We start from the raw sequence: 16,854 nt of genomic DNA, 5'->3' as shown, positions 1-16,854 counted from the left end.
TCCGCCGCCGGGGTGGCCGCCCGGCGCGGCGCGGCCGACAGCGCGCTCCGCTCCGCAGCCTGGCGCACGGCGCCATCACCGCCGCGGGCAGCAGGTAAAAAACGATCCCCGGCCGCGCCGCCTCTGCAGCCAGCGGGGAGGGAGCGTGGCGGGGCGCCGCAGGCTGCCCCCGCCCCCGGGGCCCGCTCGCAGGCGGCCGGGCAGCGCCCGGCTCTCCGCCGGCCCCGGCGCCGGAGCGACGAGCGGCTCCGCGGAGCGTGCTGCAGCCCCGGGGAAGGCTGCGGCGCGGGCCCGCCCGTCCCCCGCGGCACACGGTACGGGCCTGACAGCACGAGTGTTTCGTGATCTTTCCTGGCTCCTGTCGGAGCTGGGGCTTGGGGGTTATTTTGAAACGGCTTTTAGAAGGTAACAGAAAAAAACGAGCCCTGACAGAAAAAAGTAATGCATCCATTTTAAACAGTCAGTTAAACTGGATGAACAAATAGCTGTAGTTGTCCTAGTGCCACAAGCAAACTCAAAATATATCCTGCTTATTCTCTGCTAAAAGTGGGGTGAATTTGCATTTGAGGTGACGTGTGGAAGCTCTCTCACCACTGGTAAATGATTCAGCCAGGCAAAATTCATAAAGAGAAAGGTCTGTAAGCTGATACACCCTCATTCTCCCTTGGCTAGTGCAGCTGGAGTGCATGTGTATACACATAAGTTCTGACAAAATGTTTTCCTCCTACAGCTTATTCAGTTATGTGTCATTAAATGTTCTTGCAGCCAGATGGCAATGAAACAGCAGTTTTTCTTCTGCCTTTTGTTGATGTTGCTCACATAAGTGAGTATGTCATTTCCGTTTACAGGCCTGATTCTGAATTCTCAGGACAGAAACTACTACGTGCTTCCAAAAGATGGCAGGTAAGAACTAAATAGTAATAAAAATGCTTTTGACTTAGGTCCTATGCATAGTACCTGGAATGCCCTTAGGATTTAGTTGGGATATTAAGGTGCTATTTTTTAAAGTACTGGAATTACTTAAGTGACTAATGCTTTTGAAAACTCCAGTGTCTTCAAGCACAGTGTCTGAGTGCCCTCAACTCCACTGAAATTTAAACAAACTAGCAGCTTGCAGAATTAATCTTTTCACTTCTTTGAACTGGTTCCATCTCCAGCCACTGGGCTAGCAGGAACTGCAAAGAGGTAAGAGTTTTTGATATTCCAGAAAAAAGTTACTGAGCAAGAGAGCAGTAATATATTTAAACTTGTTTAAATACTTTAAATAAACTATTAGGGTATGCAACTGTCACTTGGCAGATTTATGATAACATCTAACCACAGATTGTAATGGTCTTTTGTCAAAGCTGTTGTTTCATGGAGAACACTCAATGCACGCTGGAGAAATAACTGCCTCTTATAATTAATGTATGGAAATGAGGTATTGTTTTTTTTCAAGCTCTCAGCTCAGATTCTATCAACTACCTCTGATACCTCAAAGGCAACTGTCACCTAGATGGTGATTTGGGGCAGTTAGCCTCTGTGTCTACTGGAGAACTGAATTTGGGAGAGTTTTTGTGTTGGCTATTAGGAACCAAGGTCTGAATGTTTTGTAGATCCAGTTATTTGCAATAGTTTCTGGAAATTCCTTTCCCCGCAGTGTTTGTATATAAATTATTCTGACTCCCCCAAAGTATTTCACTTTCCCTTTTGTTCAGAGAGGAGTAATTTTTTAGAGAATTATTAAAATGTAATCGTGATTCCATTGTTTTAAGTGCTCTGCCTATGTCCAGTAAGGTTATCAGTAAGTAAGCTCTGATATACCTTGTTGCATCAGTTGAAGAAGCTACACCCCTACCTGTCCCTCTGGTCACTGATTTTAGCTTAAATCCATTTTTATCAGACATTATACTGGACAGCTCACAGATATACCTAAGAACAAGTCATGTTGCTTTCTACTGAAGCCACTGTGAAGATGGTAAAGTGGGATAGCAGCATCCTAAACTTTTACCTTGATATGATAATTTGCCCAACACTTAAATGGAAGATGTAGGGAACCCACAACGCAGTTAAGGGATTCTCTGGGCTCTCAGAAGTTGATTCCACAACAGTTTGAGGAACCCAAATTGGCCTTGTTTTGATTGCACCCCATCCCTCACACTAATACTGCACTAACCTGGCATAGAGGTAGATTAGGGAACCAGTTCAGCAGAAAGTTTTCTTCTATTGTTAGGTGTTTTTATGGGGAGGGTGGCAGAATCAGATGAGCACAAATGCTGACTGAAAAGGAGGAACTGTGTCAGAGGAGGAGCAGGACATGGCTTGGGTGGTGTATCGTGAAGTAAGACAGTGTAATCTGCTATGGAAACAGACCACATTCCACAAGTTCCACCTGAAAAGCCCAGGGTAGCACAATGTTTCTGTGGGGGTGGCATTTATGGATGAGTTCTTCATGGGTCACTTGCTCTACCAAGCAAGAGTCAAACGCTGGTACTGCCATTTGTTTTTACTAATTCGGTGCCACATGGAAAACACAGCACAAAAACATAAAGGATCAGGCCCTCACTCCACGAACTGTTTCACATTGGCCTGTCTCTAAGGTATCATCTGCTTTTCCTTCTGCCTCCAGGGAGAAAAGTCCTAATAGTCTATGCACATCAAGAGCCCAAGTCTTTGAATGGATCTTTGAAGAATGTTGCAGTGGAAGAATTGGGCAAACAGGGCTGCAGTGTCACAGTGTCTGATTTATATGCAATGCAGTTTGAGCCAAGAGCAACAAGAAATGACATTGTTGGTGAGACTAGCCAAAATACATATTTTTTCAACAATAATAATGAGACAAACTTCCTTATTGTCTATCAGGCTGCATTAACAATTTAGAACCATACTGTTATGTACACTCAGAAAAAATAGTTGCCACTACTTTATACCAAATATTCCTTAACAAACAAGACCCGGGTTTTTATTTTCTGTAAGCACTGACTAAGCAATGTTAATGTAGGAACCCAACATGGATTATTCTTATTTAAATAAATCTAATTAGTAGAAATGGTTCCTCAATTAAAAAAATCTATATTGTGCAGATTTGTAAAACAGCATTTTACCTTTAGACCAAAGTGAATGAAGGATAACATTATTTTTCAAAAATTTGCAATCAGATGAAGAGGCATCCTAAAAACCACCTTCTCTTAATGATCAGTATTACAAATGCTTTCTGCAGATTTTCACAAGGCACTTAAACGCTTGGGCTTTTGAGTTGTTTTGGCACCTCCCAACTGTCCTGATAGTATATGTTTACTAAAAATGATGCAGTTAAGCTCAAAACAAATAGTGGTACTGTTATTAAGCTTATGTGATATTTTCATGATTAAGAAAGTTTGCTGTGCTCTTAATAGCATTTACAGCCAGTATTTTTCCAGTTCAGGAAACACAAAGCCGTAACATAACCTCATTCAGCTGGCCTTCTCTCTTTAAAATAAGAATCAAAAAGAAATAGCACACCCCTGCACCAGCAATGGCTGACACGGGAAGAACCTTACTAATGACCAGACTTAAACATGTCTGTGAATCCACCCCTTGATATGACCCTTGGCTCACAGTGACACTTCTGAGAGGGAAGAATATATTTTCCCATGCATGTTTAGAATCAGTCTCTGAAGTCCATTTCTCTTGGGTGCTTCCCATGCCTTCAAGTACCCTACTATGCCTTACTAGAGTTTAATTCATAAGATTACTACTTCTACCTGTCTTCCTTGTCCTTCTGCCAGAGATTAATGACTTACTAGTGGAATCAGCAGAAAAGAATGCATGTATGATTTAGACATCTAGGAATCAGCTTATCCAACCATAGTAGAATCAGAAGAACCAGCCAATACTTGTTTGCCAGCACCTGTGGGGTTTCCCAGTTACAGAGGCTGAAGAACACCTACATAATTCCTGTGACTGCAGTGTTTTTAGTAATCCCTATTGCAGAGGCAGAGCAATTACCAAGAGGTGGTGACATCTTGAATTATCTATCTGCATCACCTGAGTGTAAAGCCAGGCTTTGGCCCTCTTACAGCATTTGTATGTTGCTACGGAAAGGTCAAAGTTTTAGTATCCTTAGGTACCACATTCCTCTCCAGTTAAAATCAAATTACGGTCTGTCACTTGTGATGATATTGAATATTCATGAAAAGGAAAGGAAAAGAGGAAAAAATGGAAAGCAGTAACTCGATTTAGAATTGTAGTTTGCAGCCTGTATTTAATTCCTATTTGACTACAGCACTAGAAACAGAGTTTAGTGACCGTTCACTTTTACCCACAGGTTGTTTACACAACTCAGAAGAGTTCAATTACGGAGTTGAGGCACGAGAAGCTTACGAGAGAGGAGAATTGTCTCATGATCTGATAGAAGAGCAAAAGAAGGTGCAGGAAGCAGACTTACTAATTTTTCAGGTATTAAAATATTTTAGTTGTAATATATAGGGTTAAACAAAAGAGAAACAGTAATAAGTGAGAAGATTGTAGATTTCAATAGCAACATTGAATCTAGCCAGACTTAAAATGCATGGTAGTTGTGCCATTAATATAAAATGGTTTGCACACAGCATTGCAGTTTCTAAGGGTCAGGATTTTCTGATATGATGTGTATTTCAAAATAAAAAATTAGATCATTTGTGAGCATCAGCACATTATGACCTTTTCACACAAATAATGGCTCCACACTAACATTTGAGGGAACAGGAAGGCACCCAAAGTTGAATTCCTAAAATACCTGAAAAAAAATCATACTTGCACTTCACTTAACATTTAAAAGGAATCTGTTTGTATAGTTATTGTGAGGACCAGTGATACTTGCACTGCAAAATGATTGAATTGAGCAACTATAATTTTCAATAAGAGAACAGTGCTGTATTATCAGGCAGCCTGATCCTCTCGCTTTATCTTAAGAGCACAAGCAAAGGAAACACAAATCTACAGTAGAACTGTGGAAGCAATCTGTTTGCATTATGAGACAGATGCTTAGGAGTTGAATACTTCCCAAATGGAACTGTGGGATCAGTAGTGTTGGGGATGAATCGTGTCCCGTATTTGCACAAGTGCAGTCAGTAACAAGGCTGAAGTACACAGTATACTGGCCTCTGGAGTGTTGGCATCCAGGAAGTCATATGTGATGCAAATAAAAATATTCCATCCAAATTCACAGTCTGACCATTGGCCTTATGTATAGCCTGTATATATTCCAATGTTCCATTCTAGATGAAATTTAGGATATAACCATATTCAGAATAAGTATTTCACTGTAAATCTTCATCTTCATTTTCGCAATAGTCTTCTGAGTTTAAGATAAGTATAGTAAAATGTCCTCTGGAGGAAGTGGTTGCTTCCTACTTTCTGTCTATAAAATAGTATGAGGAGTGGAGTGTGTCTTGGCATAGAAAATAAACATACAAACAAAAATGCTGAAATAAACTTGTGAAGTAATTTAAAATAAACTATAAATGGACCACTTCTACAGAAAATCATGATTTCCTAGTTTCTACTTTGAATTAAGCCACATACACATTAAGCTTTTATAGAACGTCTTATACTGTGATGTGTACAAAGCTTTAGGAATAGTGTCCTTCAATAGCAGTCTACAAAGCATTCATGAGAGTGCAAATACGACGTGATAATTTTAGGCTGTGGTCCCATAGGCTAAATAGAAGTTTGAGGAATAGGGAGGCCTAATGTTAGAGAGGAAGTTTTCCTCTCAGTAAAGCAATAGTGAATCTGGATCATCCTGTCAGTAGGGTGTAAAAGAATCTAATTCTTTCTTAAGGTCCCGTGGCATTTTTTGGAAGACTGATCAGAACTGATCACAAGATGTCAGTCCTGGTAGTAAGGCTCTCTCTGTGCATTCTGGCTGTATTTTCCATTTGGCAGTATGTTCTTTTTGCATTTCAGCAATAGATGACACTATTGTGTACAGTCTTAAGTTTGAGTTAAATGACACCTTCCTGCTTCATCATATTCCAACTCTGTGTATAAGACCTCAGATTCACCATGGTGTTAAAACACTACAGATGCACAGGTTAAGTACTTGAGACTACTACATACAAAAATCATTTTAAATAATTTTTGCCAAACATAGTTACTGCCTCTCTGAACAGAGGGCTGGAAGAAAACAGGTACAAGATCGGAACAGATGAAGAGAATATAGACCACGCTTAAGGATGTCTCAGACTCTCTGTATTAAGAAGGTAATTTACTTTTTGCCTAGTTTCCCTTGTACTGGTTCAGCATGCCAGCAATCATGAAGGGCTGGATGGACAGAGTCTTGGTTGAAGGATTTGCTCACAAATTTCCAGATTGCTATGATTCCGGTTTGCTCAAGGTATGTTTTGGGGAGTGTTTTATTAAGATCAAGATTTATGCAGTCCTTTTTAGGTAATAGTCTTTTTCTTCCACTGTACTTGCATCAAGCTCTCACTTTAGGCTGTCCTGAAAATAGATCACAGCTTTTTCTGTGGAGGAATGACTCATTTTCTGAAGTCTCTGGTTTATTCAGGTGTTCTCTGGATTTAGTCTTACGTTAACTAAAGTTTTTGGACTGCTTAGCAATCCAAAGTAACTTAGATCTCAGCAGCACTCAACAATTGCTTTAGCAGTTGGACAAGCAGATACAGAAACTCTTTTCTAGTCTATCACAAAACTACATTCCCTTAGCTTTCTCCAGAATACTTTCCAAACATCAATCTTCTGCAATATGTTCCAAAAGCTAAAAATAATAAAACAAGTAATTATAGACTGAAGGGAGGAGGAGGAGGCAACAGCCAAATTCAAGATGGAGATTCCAGCTGAAGCGGCTGTGGTGGATTACCTGTGGCCAAACACACCAGTACAGACTAGTGGGTAGGAGATCAACATCTTTAACTTCATTCTTACAAACAAGCAGATAGTGCACAGCCTTCCATGCACTAAAGTATTCCAGAGTAGCTGGAAGATTAAGCTGAGCATCTACAGAAGCTTCAGCTTTAAAATAAGCGTATTTCAGGAAATATGGGGGGAAAGTTTGACCTACATATTGGTGAAGGACTTTTATTTTTGCTTATTCTACAAAAACTAAGAAATGCACAGGCTTAGGTTTTAGGAACCTTAGCACTTCCTGTTCTGTAACACTATTTCAATAGACAAAATATTCTGGCATACATAAAGAGCAGGACACAATAATTGAATGTGAGGCAGAAACTTTGTGCCCACTCAAGTTTGGAAGAAAAGAAAAAGCACTTTTTTAATACAAAATCCTGTATGTTAATCTGAGGTAAATGTTTAAGCTGTTGTGTTTATGGTTAGGGTAGGGCAGGAGCATGCATGCAGATAAATAGGATGACTCAACTGTCTGTAAGCGGAAAACTATCCCACTTTGCTTGTGTGGTCATTTCTGCAGCTGTCAATAATGCTTTGGTAACATGTTAAGTAACCTTCTGGATTGTTAAAACTGTCTGAAAGGTAGCAAGTACAATGAGGAGAATGCAGTGGTTCCTAAATATTTAAACAATCACCTAGAGATTTTTATCTGGCCTACAAAATTGGCTTTATAATTTGGTAATTGTATCACAGTGCACTGGGATGGCATACAATCTAGAAAAAAGTTTAAATTGATACATATCTTAAAACTTCTTAGTCTCTCTTTCTTCCTGCCACAGAAGGATGAATCTGTCATGGGTAGCATATTAGAACAGATGACAAAGATTCCTGTTCTGGGATTGAATGTCAGAAGTTAGAATTAAACTATAAAAATTGAGTAGAAACCTGAAATGCTCAGTGCATGTGGTTCTCAGACTCTATTTCAGCCATCTCCTTTGAGCCTTTTCTTTTGTGTACTTTCTAAATTGGGCAAGTCTAATATCTCTAGATGCCAATTCAAAACTTCAAAGCTCTCCATGGCATTGGGCATAACCAAGTTAGTCAATAACTAGAGAACTTGGGTCCACTGCCTAATGGATCTTGCTCGGTAACAGCTGTTGCATGCAGAAGTAAACAATACTATTTGCACATTCATGTTAGCTGCGTATGCATCTGTTTAATTTCTGATCTTTGTAACAATTCCAAACATATCAGTTTGTTCTAATTTCAGAAATGGCTGTCTCACTGAGATGAGTAGGAATATTCCCCAGCCTTTATAGCTTCATGCTGATTGCAGACTCAAGGCAATTAGGATACTGCAATGAGTCATATGAGGAAAAATCTGTGTTTTTAATTAGAGAAGCAAAAACTGAGATGCTGAGCACAACAAGCCTATGGGATAACCAATCAGAAGAAACATTGAGCTTTTAGACACCTGAAGAAGAAAGTCTAAAGAATACATATTTTACTCAGATTATTCCTTGACAAGTGACTAGCAAGTCCAAGTTTGAAAGGGGGTTACTGTAGTATTTCGATCTCTCCGTTCAAGAAAGAGAAGAACAGAAATATTCTCAGAAATATAGTGTTTTCCAGTCATAGTTTTCCAAACATTTCATAGGTGAAAGCAAAGGTCAACCCTGCTTCATGCTCTGGTTATGTGTTAATGCAGTTCCTTTGCTTTTTAATCTGTCTCTGTCTAAAGCCCTGACACGCAGTCCATTGTCTAGTTGCAAGTCTTGCAGCTTTATCTCACAGCTGCTACTACATGTAAGGTCAGAGGAAAAGAGGACAAAACACCTCCTGTAGAGATGCGTGCTGTCCAGGTTCCCCTGAGTATCTCTTGAACTATTCAGTCACTCTTCTTTAAACATTCCTATCCTAAGCACAGTTTTCTTAATTCCAGAATAAATTAGCCCTGTTTTCTTTCACCACTGGAGGAAGCAAAGAGATGTATACAAAAGGAGGTATCTGTGGTGATATTCGCTATATCCTGTGGCCCATGCAGGTATAACCTACGAATATTTGCTCATTCTTTCTTTGTCTTAATTTTTACTATACAAATTGTTTTTAACAATTTTATTATTATTTATTTTGTATAAGTATATAGAAATAATGCAGTTGTCAGTTCCAAACATCTACAGGTTATAAACTGGGCCCTAGAATCCTGAGACAACTATAAAAGTCAACTTTAAAGCTGCTTAGTGCCTCTTCCTCAAGACTGGAACCTGGAGAAAGCTTATATTGTCTGCCTTTGAGTTTCTCTGGTGTTAAAGGGTTTCCCTTAGCTCTAGCATGAAATACTTATTTTCCTTTCAACTGCCTGACTTATACTGGAATTTGGGGAGCATTCACACAATATCCTGGTGCTAAGGATCAGCATACAGTAGTTAGCATGTCTTTTCTTGCTGCTACCCTTTTGTCAGGGATAGCAAACATGTTTTGAGAAACCTTAGATGGTAAGGCAAACTATGCCAGCTTCTTCTTGATGAAATCTAATGCCCTCTGTGCCTGTATGAGCTGTGAGGCTATCTAGCTGCATAACTTGCAAGCTGACCTAAAGAAGAGTGCTACAAATACAGCTACAAGTTTAGAAACACATAGAGGGAAGACAGTGAGCTGAGCTGATTTGAAAGGCACTAATGCTCACTAAGAATTGTGTGGCTAAACTGGAGGCAAAAGGTTAATTTTTTTTAGAAGTAGATGAGAAATACATTATAGTTCTGGAACAATCCAGGAAAGTCAAACCATATTATAAGCATTAGGCTGTCACTGATCCATGCAAATTTAATGGCATATTCCAGCTGAAGAGAACAATTCTGTGGGTTTAATAGCACTTAGAAATAAGTTCTATAGAGCAGAATAAATGAAGTTAGCCTTACTTTTCAATGTATTATATGTCATTCTGCATAATGCCTAGCCTTCAATACTAACTCCCAAGATAGGTAGTGAACTTCTGCAGTCTTTCTGGTGACAAATGGACAGTTTAGAAAATGTGCCTTATAGTGGGTTTCAGATCAGAATCTTCCACATTCTTGAACTGAAAGTGAGAAGCTAACTATTTCTGAGACATCTCTTTCTTTCCTTTGAGTCTAGCATGGCATCATGCACTACTGTGGTGTCCAAGTCCTTGCTCCTCACATCTGCTTTGCTCCAGAATATGTCTCTGAGGAGAAGAGGAAGGAGATGCTGCTTGCTTGGGCCCAGCGTCTGAAGACTCTTTGGAAGGAGGAACCCATCGACTGCTCTCCTGAGGGGTATTTCAAGTAATATTCAGACACAACACTATGGAGTTAGATTTTTTCCATTCTATTTGGTGCTTTAGCTCAATATCTAAATAAATAACTGATCTCATAACTTGAATGTGTTACAGATATCTTTCCTGAGCACTTTAGCTACCAGTTTAGCTGACAATATACCATCTATCTTCAATAATGGATGCACAACTTTTTGTAGCTTATTATCCTAAAACATATGTACAGTGACATCCTGTCTACTAGTGGCTGGTAATACAAGCAGTATTTATCTGCAGATTATGTTGTTGATCATGCAACAGTAAAGTGCACTGACAAATTTATTTTAACTTTTTGCACTGGCTGCAATTTTTTCATTGGCCTGGAAGTACACTGCCGAGACTCAACATAGTTGTTGCGCAACCTGCTCTTTTAAATGAGGTCTACATTTTTGCCTTTGAGTTATGAAGCCAGGTAGTTAATGCAACAGCATGTACAGCTGCATAGTGACTTAGACAACTGGAAAACTGTGGACAAGCCTTAGGCTTTTCCACACATTTACAGATATATTAAAGCAATATTAAAGCTGTGACAGTTACCAGGAAAAGAAGAGAACAAATAAAAATATCCCATAGCAATATGTGCATGCACTGTGCCTTTCTTTATGGAGTGTGAATCTTTGTAAATCATTTGTAAGGTATATACCTTCTAAAATCAAGGAGGATTTCCTATTTTTGTTACTTTGAGTAGAGATAAAAGAGAATCAAATCTAATCCCTGCCCCTTCACACCTATCAGTAGTGCTATTCTGGCTTGGAGGGCCTGATGCGTACCCTGCTTCCTCAGCATAGGTGCATCTCCTCAGAGATGTCCAGCACTGCCTATTGGCAAGGCCTTCCCAAAAAACTGCAGGAGCACTTTCTGCCTGCAGGCCAATTTTCCAGCAGAACACAATGACTGCCTGGCTCTTAGTGTCTGGGAGTTTTAGCTTGAACTTCAGTGGAATAATTTGGGTGCCTGAGAACAGTTAATGCTTTTTGTGCATAAGGCAAAGGGTACATTTCTTGCTTAGCTTCACAGTTTCTGACTTTCATCAAATTATGTCACAGCTGGCTTTGCATTTTGGTATTAAAAAAAATGTAGCTTGAATAAGAAACACCAGTCTTCTGAGGCACTGTCAAATGATACATAGGCCTCAGCATACGCCTGCCAAATGTTCTTTGTAGCAGCCTTGTTACGTCCTTAGCTTTATGTTTATATTGAGGCCATGTGGATAATAAACATGCCGAGCCCTGATTCTGGAAGGGCTGTGAAAACTAGTATGTCAGACTGGGAATTGCAACAGTAGAGAAAGATGCACATAGTTCTGTTTGTCACTGTATTAAGTGAATGGCTACCTCTAGCAGAGACAACACAGACCCCTGAAAGAACTGCTGTCCTAAGCTGTTGCTGCTTTCTGCTTCAGTGTGTGTGACTCAAGAGTCCTTAGATTATGCAAGCAAGCAAGCAATTAGCATTGGTTTAATAGCTCTAGTATATGAAAAATAAAGTGTAGATGAAGGCAATGGAAAATGTTATAAAGTGTGGGGAAAGCACATTCTTGCCTAGAAGACTTAAAAATAAAAACAGCTTCAAGTCACCTGAAGAGGAATTGAAGAGCAAATGCAAATATTAAAATTGTATAGGAGAGGAATCATCCTTATGTTCAATGTGTTCACTTAACCTGCCTGTTTAAGAAAGAAGGAAATGGATATGAAAGCAGAAGTTGAAGTTGTCAAACAAAATGTTACTGTATTAGATCAATTTCAGTGCTTACTGAGTTTAGCTGTTAGATGAAGACTCTCAGGTCAACATACAAGATGCAAATACACTTCTTGATAGTATTATGTGCTGGTATTAGACTGGTTATTTGTAATTGAAAGTATGCAAGAATGGCTGTGCTAGATTAGAACAAGGATCCTCCAACCCCGAGTTCTGTTTCCCACAGTGTTATAAGCTGATGCCAGGAAGGAGTAAGAACAGGGTGAGCACTTCCACTGAATGCGCTCCAACTATAGTTAGCTTGTGGGATTTGCTGAGCTATATATTTTTAATTTGTACTTCCCAACACCTTCTCCTCTGTATTTTGTTCAGTTTTCTTTTGAATTCCTGCCAACTTTAATCATCCAACCTCTTTGGCAAAGTTCTGCAGGTTTGGTTTCATTGCGTGAAGCATAGCAGGGTGAGGGGAATGGACCTGGTTCCTACTAGTTTCATTTGATGCCTCCCAGTCAACAGTAAATAATCAATCCTAGCCATCCTTCTTCATGGTACTTAAGAGTTTTCTAGACATGTATCACTTTCCTCTGCTAAACAGTCTTTTTTCCAGGCTGTAGAATCCTGTCTCAGCTCAGTGACCATATTTTTATATGTGACTTCAGGATAATTTTTTCTTTGTGTGCACCCCTTTGCATAGCTTGTACTTCACCTGCCCAATCACTCAACTGTTTTTCCAGAACTTCACAGTCTGTCTTCCTTGCCCCCACTCATCTCAGTAACCTGTATCATCAGAAAACTTTCTCAAGCCCACTGCTCATCTCTTTTTCCAGAGCAGCGCTGACCCATGCAGAACTTCACTGGTACCTCCCTCTGTTCTGAGAATCAGGCATTTACTTCCCTCTTTGTCCTATCTTAAACATATATCCATGTCATGACCTTCCCTCTTATACTTTGTCTGTCCTAAAAAAAAAAAAAAAAAAAAAAAGTGAAATTTTGTCAAAAGTTGCTTGGAAATACAACTCCACATACCAGATTAAATCATACAGGCTGAAGGGAACTATCTCAGTGCTTTGCAAGCCAGTCTACTGTACAGCGACTAGGAGGGCTGAGCCAAGCATTAATGTCCTTGCTCTAACATGGTTTCAGCACCTGCTACATGGCACACTGCACAGTGGTGCATGCATGTTCCTGCACACACCTTTCAAAAACACAAGGGAGAATGTTAATGATTAGAAAATAAATAATAGTGATCTATGGTTAATAAGGAGAGAGAAAGGAAGTGGCAGTATTAGTGTCTTACTAACATTAGAAATGTTACAGTCATTTTGATCTAAAGAATGATTACTAAGAGCCAAATGCAGTCCTGCCAAGACAGCACTGACTTCAGTAGAATAAAACTGGTAATTTACAGCTATGTTTTAAGCTGGCGAGAAGGGTACAAGGCCAAGGCGCTTTTCTGTTCCCTTTAGTCTGACTTTTTGCTTTTTGTTGGTGTTGGTCCTCCTCTCCCACATGCTTTCCAGCAGCACTGTGGTCTTTTGGGCCAAAGATTTGTTCCAAAATTCATAACTGAGTTTCTTTTATTTGTTTGATGAAATAATCTGAAGCGGCAGGTGAAATACGCTTGCAGCTTCAGCAAAACACCAGTAAACAGACAGATTCCCATTTGATCTATTTTAGCATGAAACCTCATAGCCTAGGGAAACCAAGATGAACTTTTTGCCTTAAAGCACTTCTAATCCAAGTTTCAAATACTAAACATTTAAAAGCAGATGTAGATAGTCCCTTCTCTAGTTTAACATTTGATTCCTGGAACAGTCTCACTGAAGTTAGCTACCTGCTAGCAGAGGAACATACTTTGCAACACACAAATTATCAAAAGGTTGTGCTGAAGAGAAGAACAGCCAGGGAATAAATATCATGGATAATTCAAATACAAGCCTTTTCTTAAAAAAAATCCTATTACATTAATAAATATTTTAAAGCCAAAAAATAACCATAAAATAACTATCATTGTGACAGCCATGCCCCAACACCAGGGCAAGACTTCAGATGATCATCTTCTGAACTTAGCTAGAATGAAAAATTGCGGCTGTCACAACAGTGGTTCCCAAGTCCCTTTGTGCAGCTGTCCCACACTCGGACTCCCCAAGAGCATACGGCCTCTGTCCGCATGGTCCTGTGCAGCAGTGCAGGTTGCATACTGCCGCAGTTTCTCCCACTTCAGCCGTCTGTGGTTTGAGTGAAATTCAATAGAAGTTTCGTTTTGTTGGGCACAACTAGCTAAAACCATGGCTTCTCCCTGCAAAATCATCTGTACAGCTGTCAGACAGTAGTGGGATCAAGCAGACCAGCTAGTGCTTTAGCTTCAAGTTAAAATGTAGATTACCGGAAGATTATGGACAAATGTCTGCTAGGATTTTGTCCAGTGATCTTCCCCCTCTACAGTGCCCTGAGAAGGATGCTGAGCCCAGAATTAAAGTTTCAGCGTTGATTCATCTCTGGAGCTGGGAACTTCCTGTACGCGGACACACTCATCCCTTGTGGTTTTAGCTGTGGACACACAGTGCCATCACGTGCATTCCCTGCCACAGTGTAGCTCCCCACAGAGCTTGCAGTTCATAGGCAGGGAGGTGGCAAAATTGCGAACAAAATATAAACAAAAATCACACTTCTTATATTAAAAAATATAAACAAAAATCTAGCAGCTAACCGAAGTACGACCTTATGAGTGGGACGGAAGGAGTGGAGAACCTAAAAATTCAGTAGCAAAACTTACTGAGATATAGTCTTTAAATGCCAGGAAAACATCTCTGTGTTGTCACTTTCCCATTAGGGCACAAGTTTATGTGATTTAATTGGTTACAATAAATAAAATAGGTAACCTTTCCAGGTAGCCTCGTTTTAGTACTGTGGAGCTTCAATATTGTTTGATTTATGAACCCCTACAATTTTTCTGGTGATGCAACAGAACCAGAACATTTCACATATGTAGTTGCCAATAGTAGTTTTTATCCAACTGACAATAAAAACAGCTACATGCAAAAAAAAAAAAAAAAAAAAAAAAAAAAAAAAAAAACCACTATTGAAATTCTATGTATTTACATTTTTTCTATTCTGATGGTTAAAACTTAGTACAAGGTAAACGAAAGTTTGGTCAAAATTAGTGAAAGTATCAGTTAAAAGGAAAAATAGAACTAATGGGGTTATTTTATTTTCATTGATACTTAAATTGAAAACTGCTCACACAAATGTATTATTGTGAAAGCACTAAAACTGTAATGACCTTATCTTCCAGTTCAGGATATTTTTCCGTTCTTCTTTATCAGAATTAAGAGATTTCTCTGTGACCTCAGATTGCATTTTTGGAGCAATTTATTTCCCTTGTTCATTTCAAGAAGGAATGTGAACACTGACTTCTGAGTACCAAAAAAACCCCCAAATGTTTTGTGTCTTTTTTCCTAGCACTTTTTGGTAAATCATCACTGAATGACGGAGATGTTTTTACCACACAGTTCTGTATAAATGTGGCCATTTTACTTCCTCTCTTCAGCCACATATCTAATGCAAAGCTCAAAGAGCAGAAGGAAAATAGCATTAAAGGGTCTCTGTAATGTTTTGTTTGGCAACGGAAGACAAAACCTGCATGACCTCCCCACAGTTATGAGATGCTGCATTTTCTTTCCTCGGTCTCCTTGGGACAACTAGAGTTAGTTCACAAACGTCCCAGCTTCTGTGGACTACAGACTTAGTGACGCTTTCTGTAGGATACTTTGCAACATGGATGGGCATGAAATGTCTATGTTCAGACTACCTCGTCTGTGAGTTCAGCATAGCTGTCTTGAGTCTTTTAATTATGGTAAGCCTGATGAGGCCTTGCATTGGATGCTATCAGAGCACTGGCCAGCTGGTCTGACTCAATACCGGTCGCTCCAGAATCAGTTGAAAACAGAGGGATACGCTCGACACGTGCCAGCTCCACTGCCGTACATTTTTTAGAGGGAAAATGACTGCACTCAGCATTTTGTGCTGTGGAAACAAGACAGTTGTTTGGTTTGTACTGCAAGCTGTGGAAAATTGCCTTGAGGCTCAGGGAGGAAACTTCAACCTAAAACCGCTTATGTTATCTCCAAGGCTGTTCTGCCTCTCCAAAACTGCACCCTCCCCTGCCTCAAGTGTTTTACTTCTGTCATTCAAAATAGATGTATTTCAGAAAACTGGAAGCTGCATGTGACCTGCCCCTTGCAGATGAATGGCTAGCAGAAGGCACAAATCAGACTATGCCTTCGTCTAAAAAAAGGCAGATAAGGATAAACGGGTGGTACTACGCTGACGACTGATGGAGGAAACAAAGGACTAGTTCTGCATTTGGAAAAGGCCCGCGTGACGCCCTGCACCCTTGTGAACCTCAAAGGCCTTGTAAGTACTGAGCGGAGTACAGTTCTTGTTCGGAAATGTTTGCTTTATGTGGCGAGCACAGGCCAGGCACAAACATGGCCGTGGAGCCCTCCACAGCTGAGGAACCCTATCCACGAAATCCGCGTGGGGCCCAGCGTGAAATCAAAACCCTCCATCGCCATCGCGCTTCTTCTGGATCTGCAGGATTCTGGGGCCTCGGTTTCCATCAGGAAACAGATTTCCGGCCCGCTGTCTTTCTCGCATCGGTACCTCTGAAGGGCAGGGGCCGGGGCAGCCTGGCCGCTCCGCTTTGGAGAGGCTCCTTGCGGCACCCGCCACCTGTGGGCTGCTGCTGGCCTGCCCACAGGGCCGCGGCGGTGTTGGTGTCCGCGAGCAACGAGGCGTCCGCAGGACGCTGCGGCGCGCGTGACCGTGCCCAGTGCAAGGCAGAGAGTCAGTCGTCGTTTCCCAGTGGAGAAGAGCCAGTTAGAGATGAGTTTTACGTGTAATTAGCCGTTATTTTTGTATTAGAACACTTTTCCTACTGAAAATAATGGCGTAAGCGGGAAAGTTACGGAACCTCCTTTACTGGCAGGCTAACGGCAGATAATGACGGCCCG

At 40.5% G+C, this 16,854-nt stretch overlaps 1 protein-coding gene across 6 annotated transcripts; it reads left to right on the top strand.

Annotated features, from left to right (window-relative positions):
- The first annotated feature begins 6 nt into the window (after positions 1-6).
- NQO2 (N-ribosyldihydronicotinamide:quinone dehydrogenase 2) lies at positions 7-10,717 on the top strand. 6 transcript variants are annotated; one of them, XM_062568080.1, is made up of 8 exons: positions 7-94; positions 849-903; positions 1,051-1,185; positions 2,609-2,773; positions 4,286-4,416; positions 6,224-6,337; positions 8,753-8,854; positions 9,943-10,209. In XM_062568080.1, exons 4-8 carry the CDS (start codon positions 2,734-2,736, stop codon positions 10,114-10,116), a joined length of 561 nt encoding a protein of 186 aa, XP_062424064.1. In that variant the 5' UTR covers positions 7-94; positions 849-903; positions 1,051-1,185; positions 2,609-2,733; the 3' UTR covers positions 10,117-10,209. The 6 variants fall into 6 exon arrangements, with proteins under 6 accessions (XP_062424064.1, XP_062424061.1, XP_062424058.1 ...); XM_062568079.1 differs by lacking the exon at positions 7-94 and adding an exon at positions 228-314; XM_062568077.1 differs by lacking the exon at positions 1,051-1,185 and having other exon boundaries at positions 10,004-10,717.
- Positions 10,718-16,854: the final 6,137 nt, after the last annotated feature.

The sequence above is a fragment of the Rhea pennata genome, chromosome 2 (assembly GCF_028389875.1).
Source record: "Rhea pennata isolate bPtePen1 chromosome 2, bPtePen1.pri, whole genome shotgun sequence".
Lineage (NCBI taxonomy): Eukaryota > Metazoa > Chordata > Aves > Rheiformes > Rheidae > Rhea > Rhea pennata.
Note: the sequence above shows the minus strand (reverse complement) of the source record. Positions and strands in the feature narration are given on the sequence as shown.

What these genes read in the sequence shown, in the direction of transcription:
- NQO2 (XM_062568074.1), top strand. An exon ending in AACAAGAAATGACATTGTTG is followed by an intron (nt 2,774 to 4,285) that starts GTGAGACTAGCC and finishes TTTTACCCACAG; the next exon opens with GTTGTTTACACAACTCAGAA. An exon ending in ATATCCTGTGGCCCATGCAG is followed by an intron (nt 8,855 to 9,942) that starts GTATAACCTACG and finishes CTTTGAGTCTAG; the next exon opens with CATGGCATCATGCACTACTG.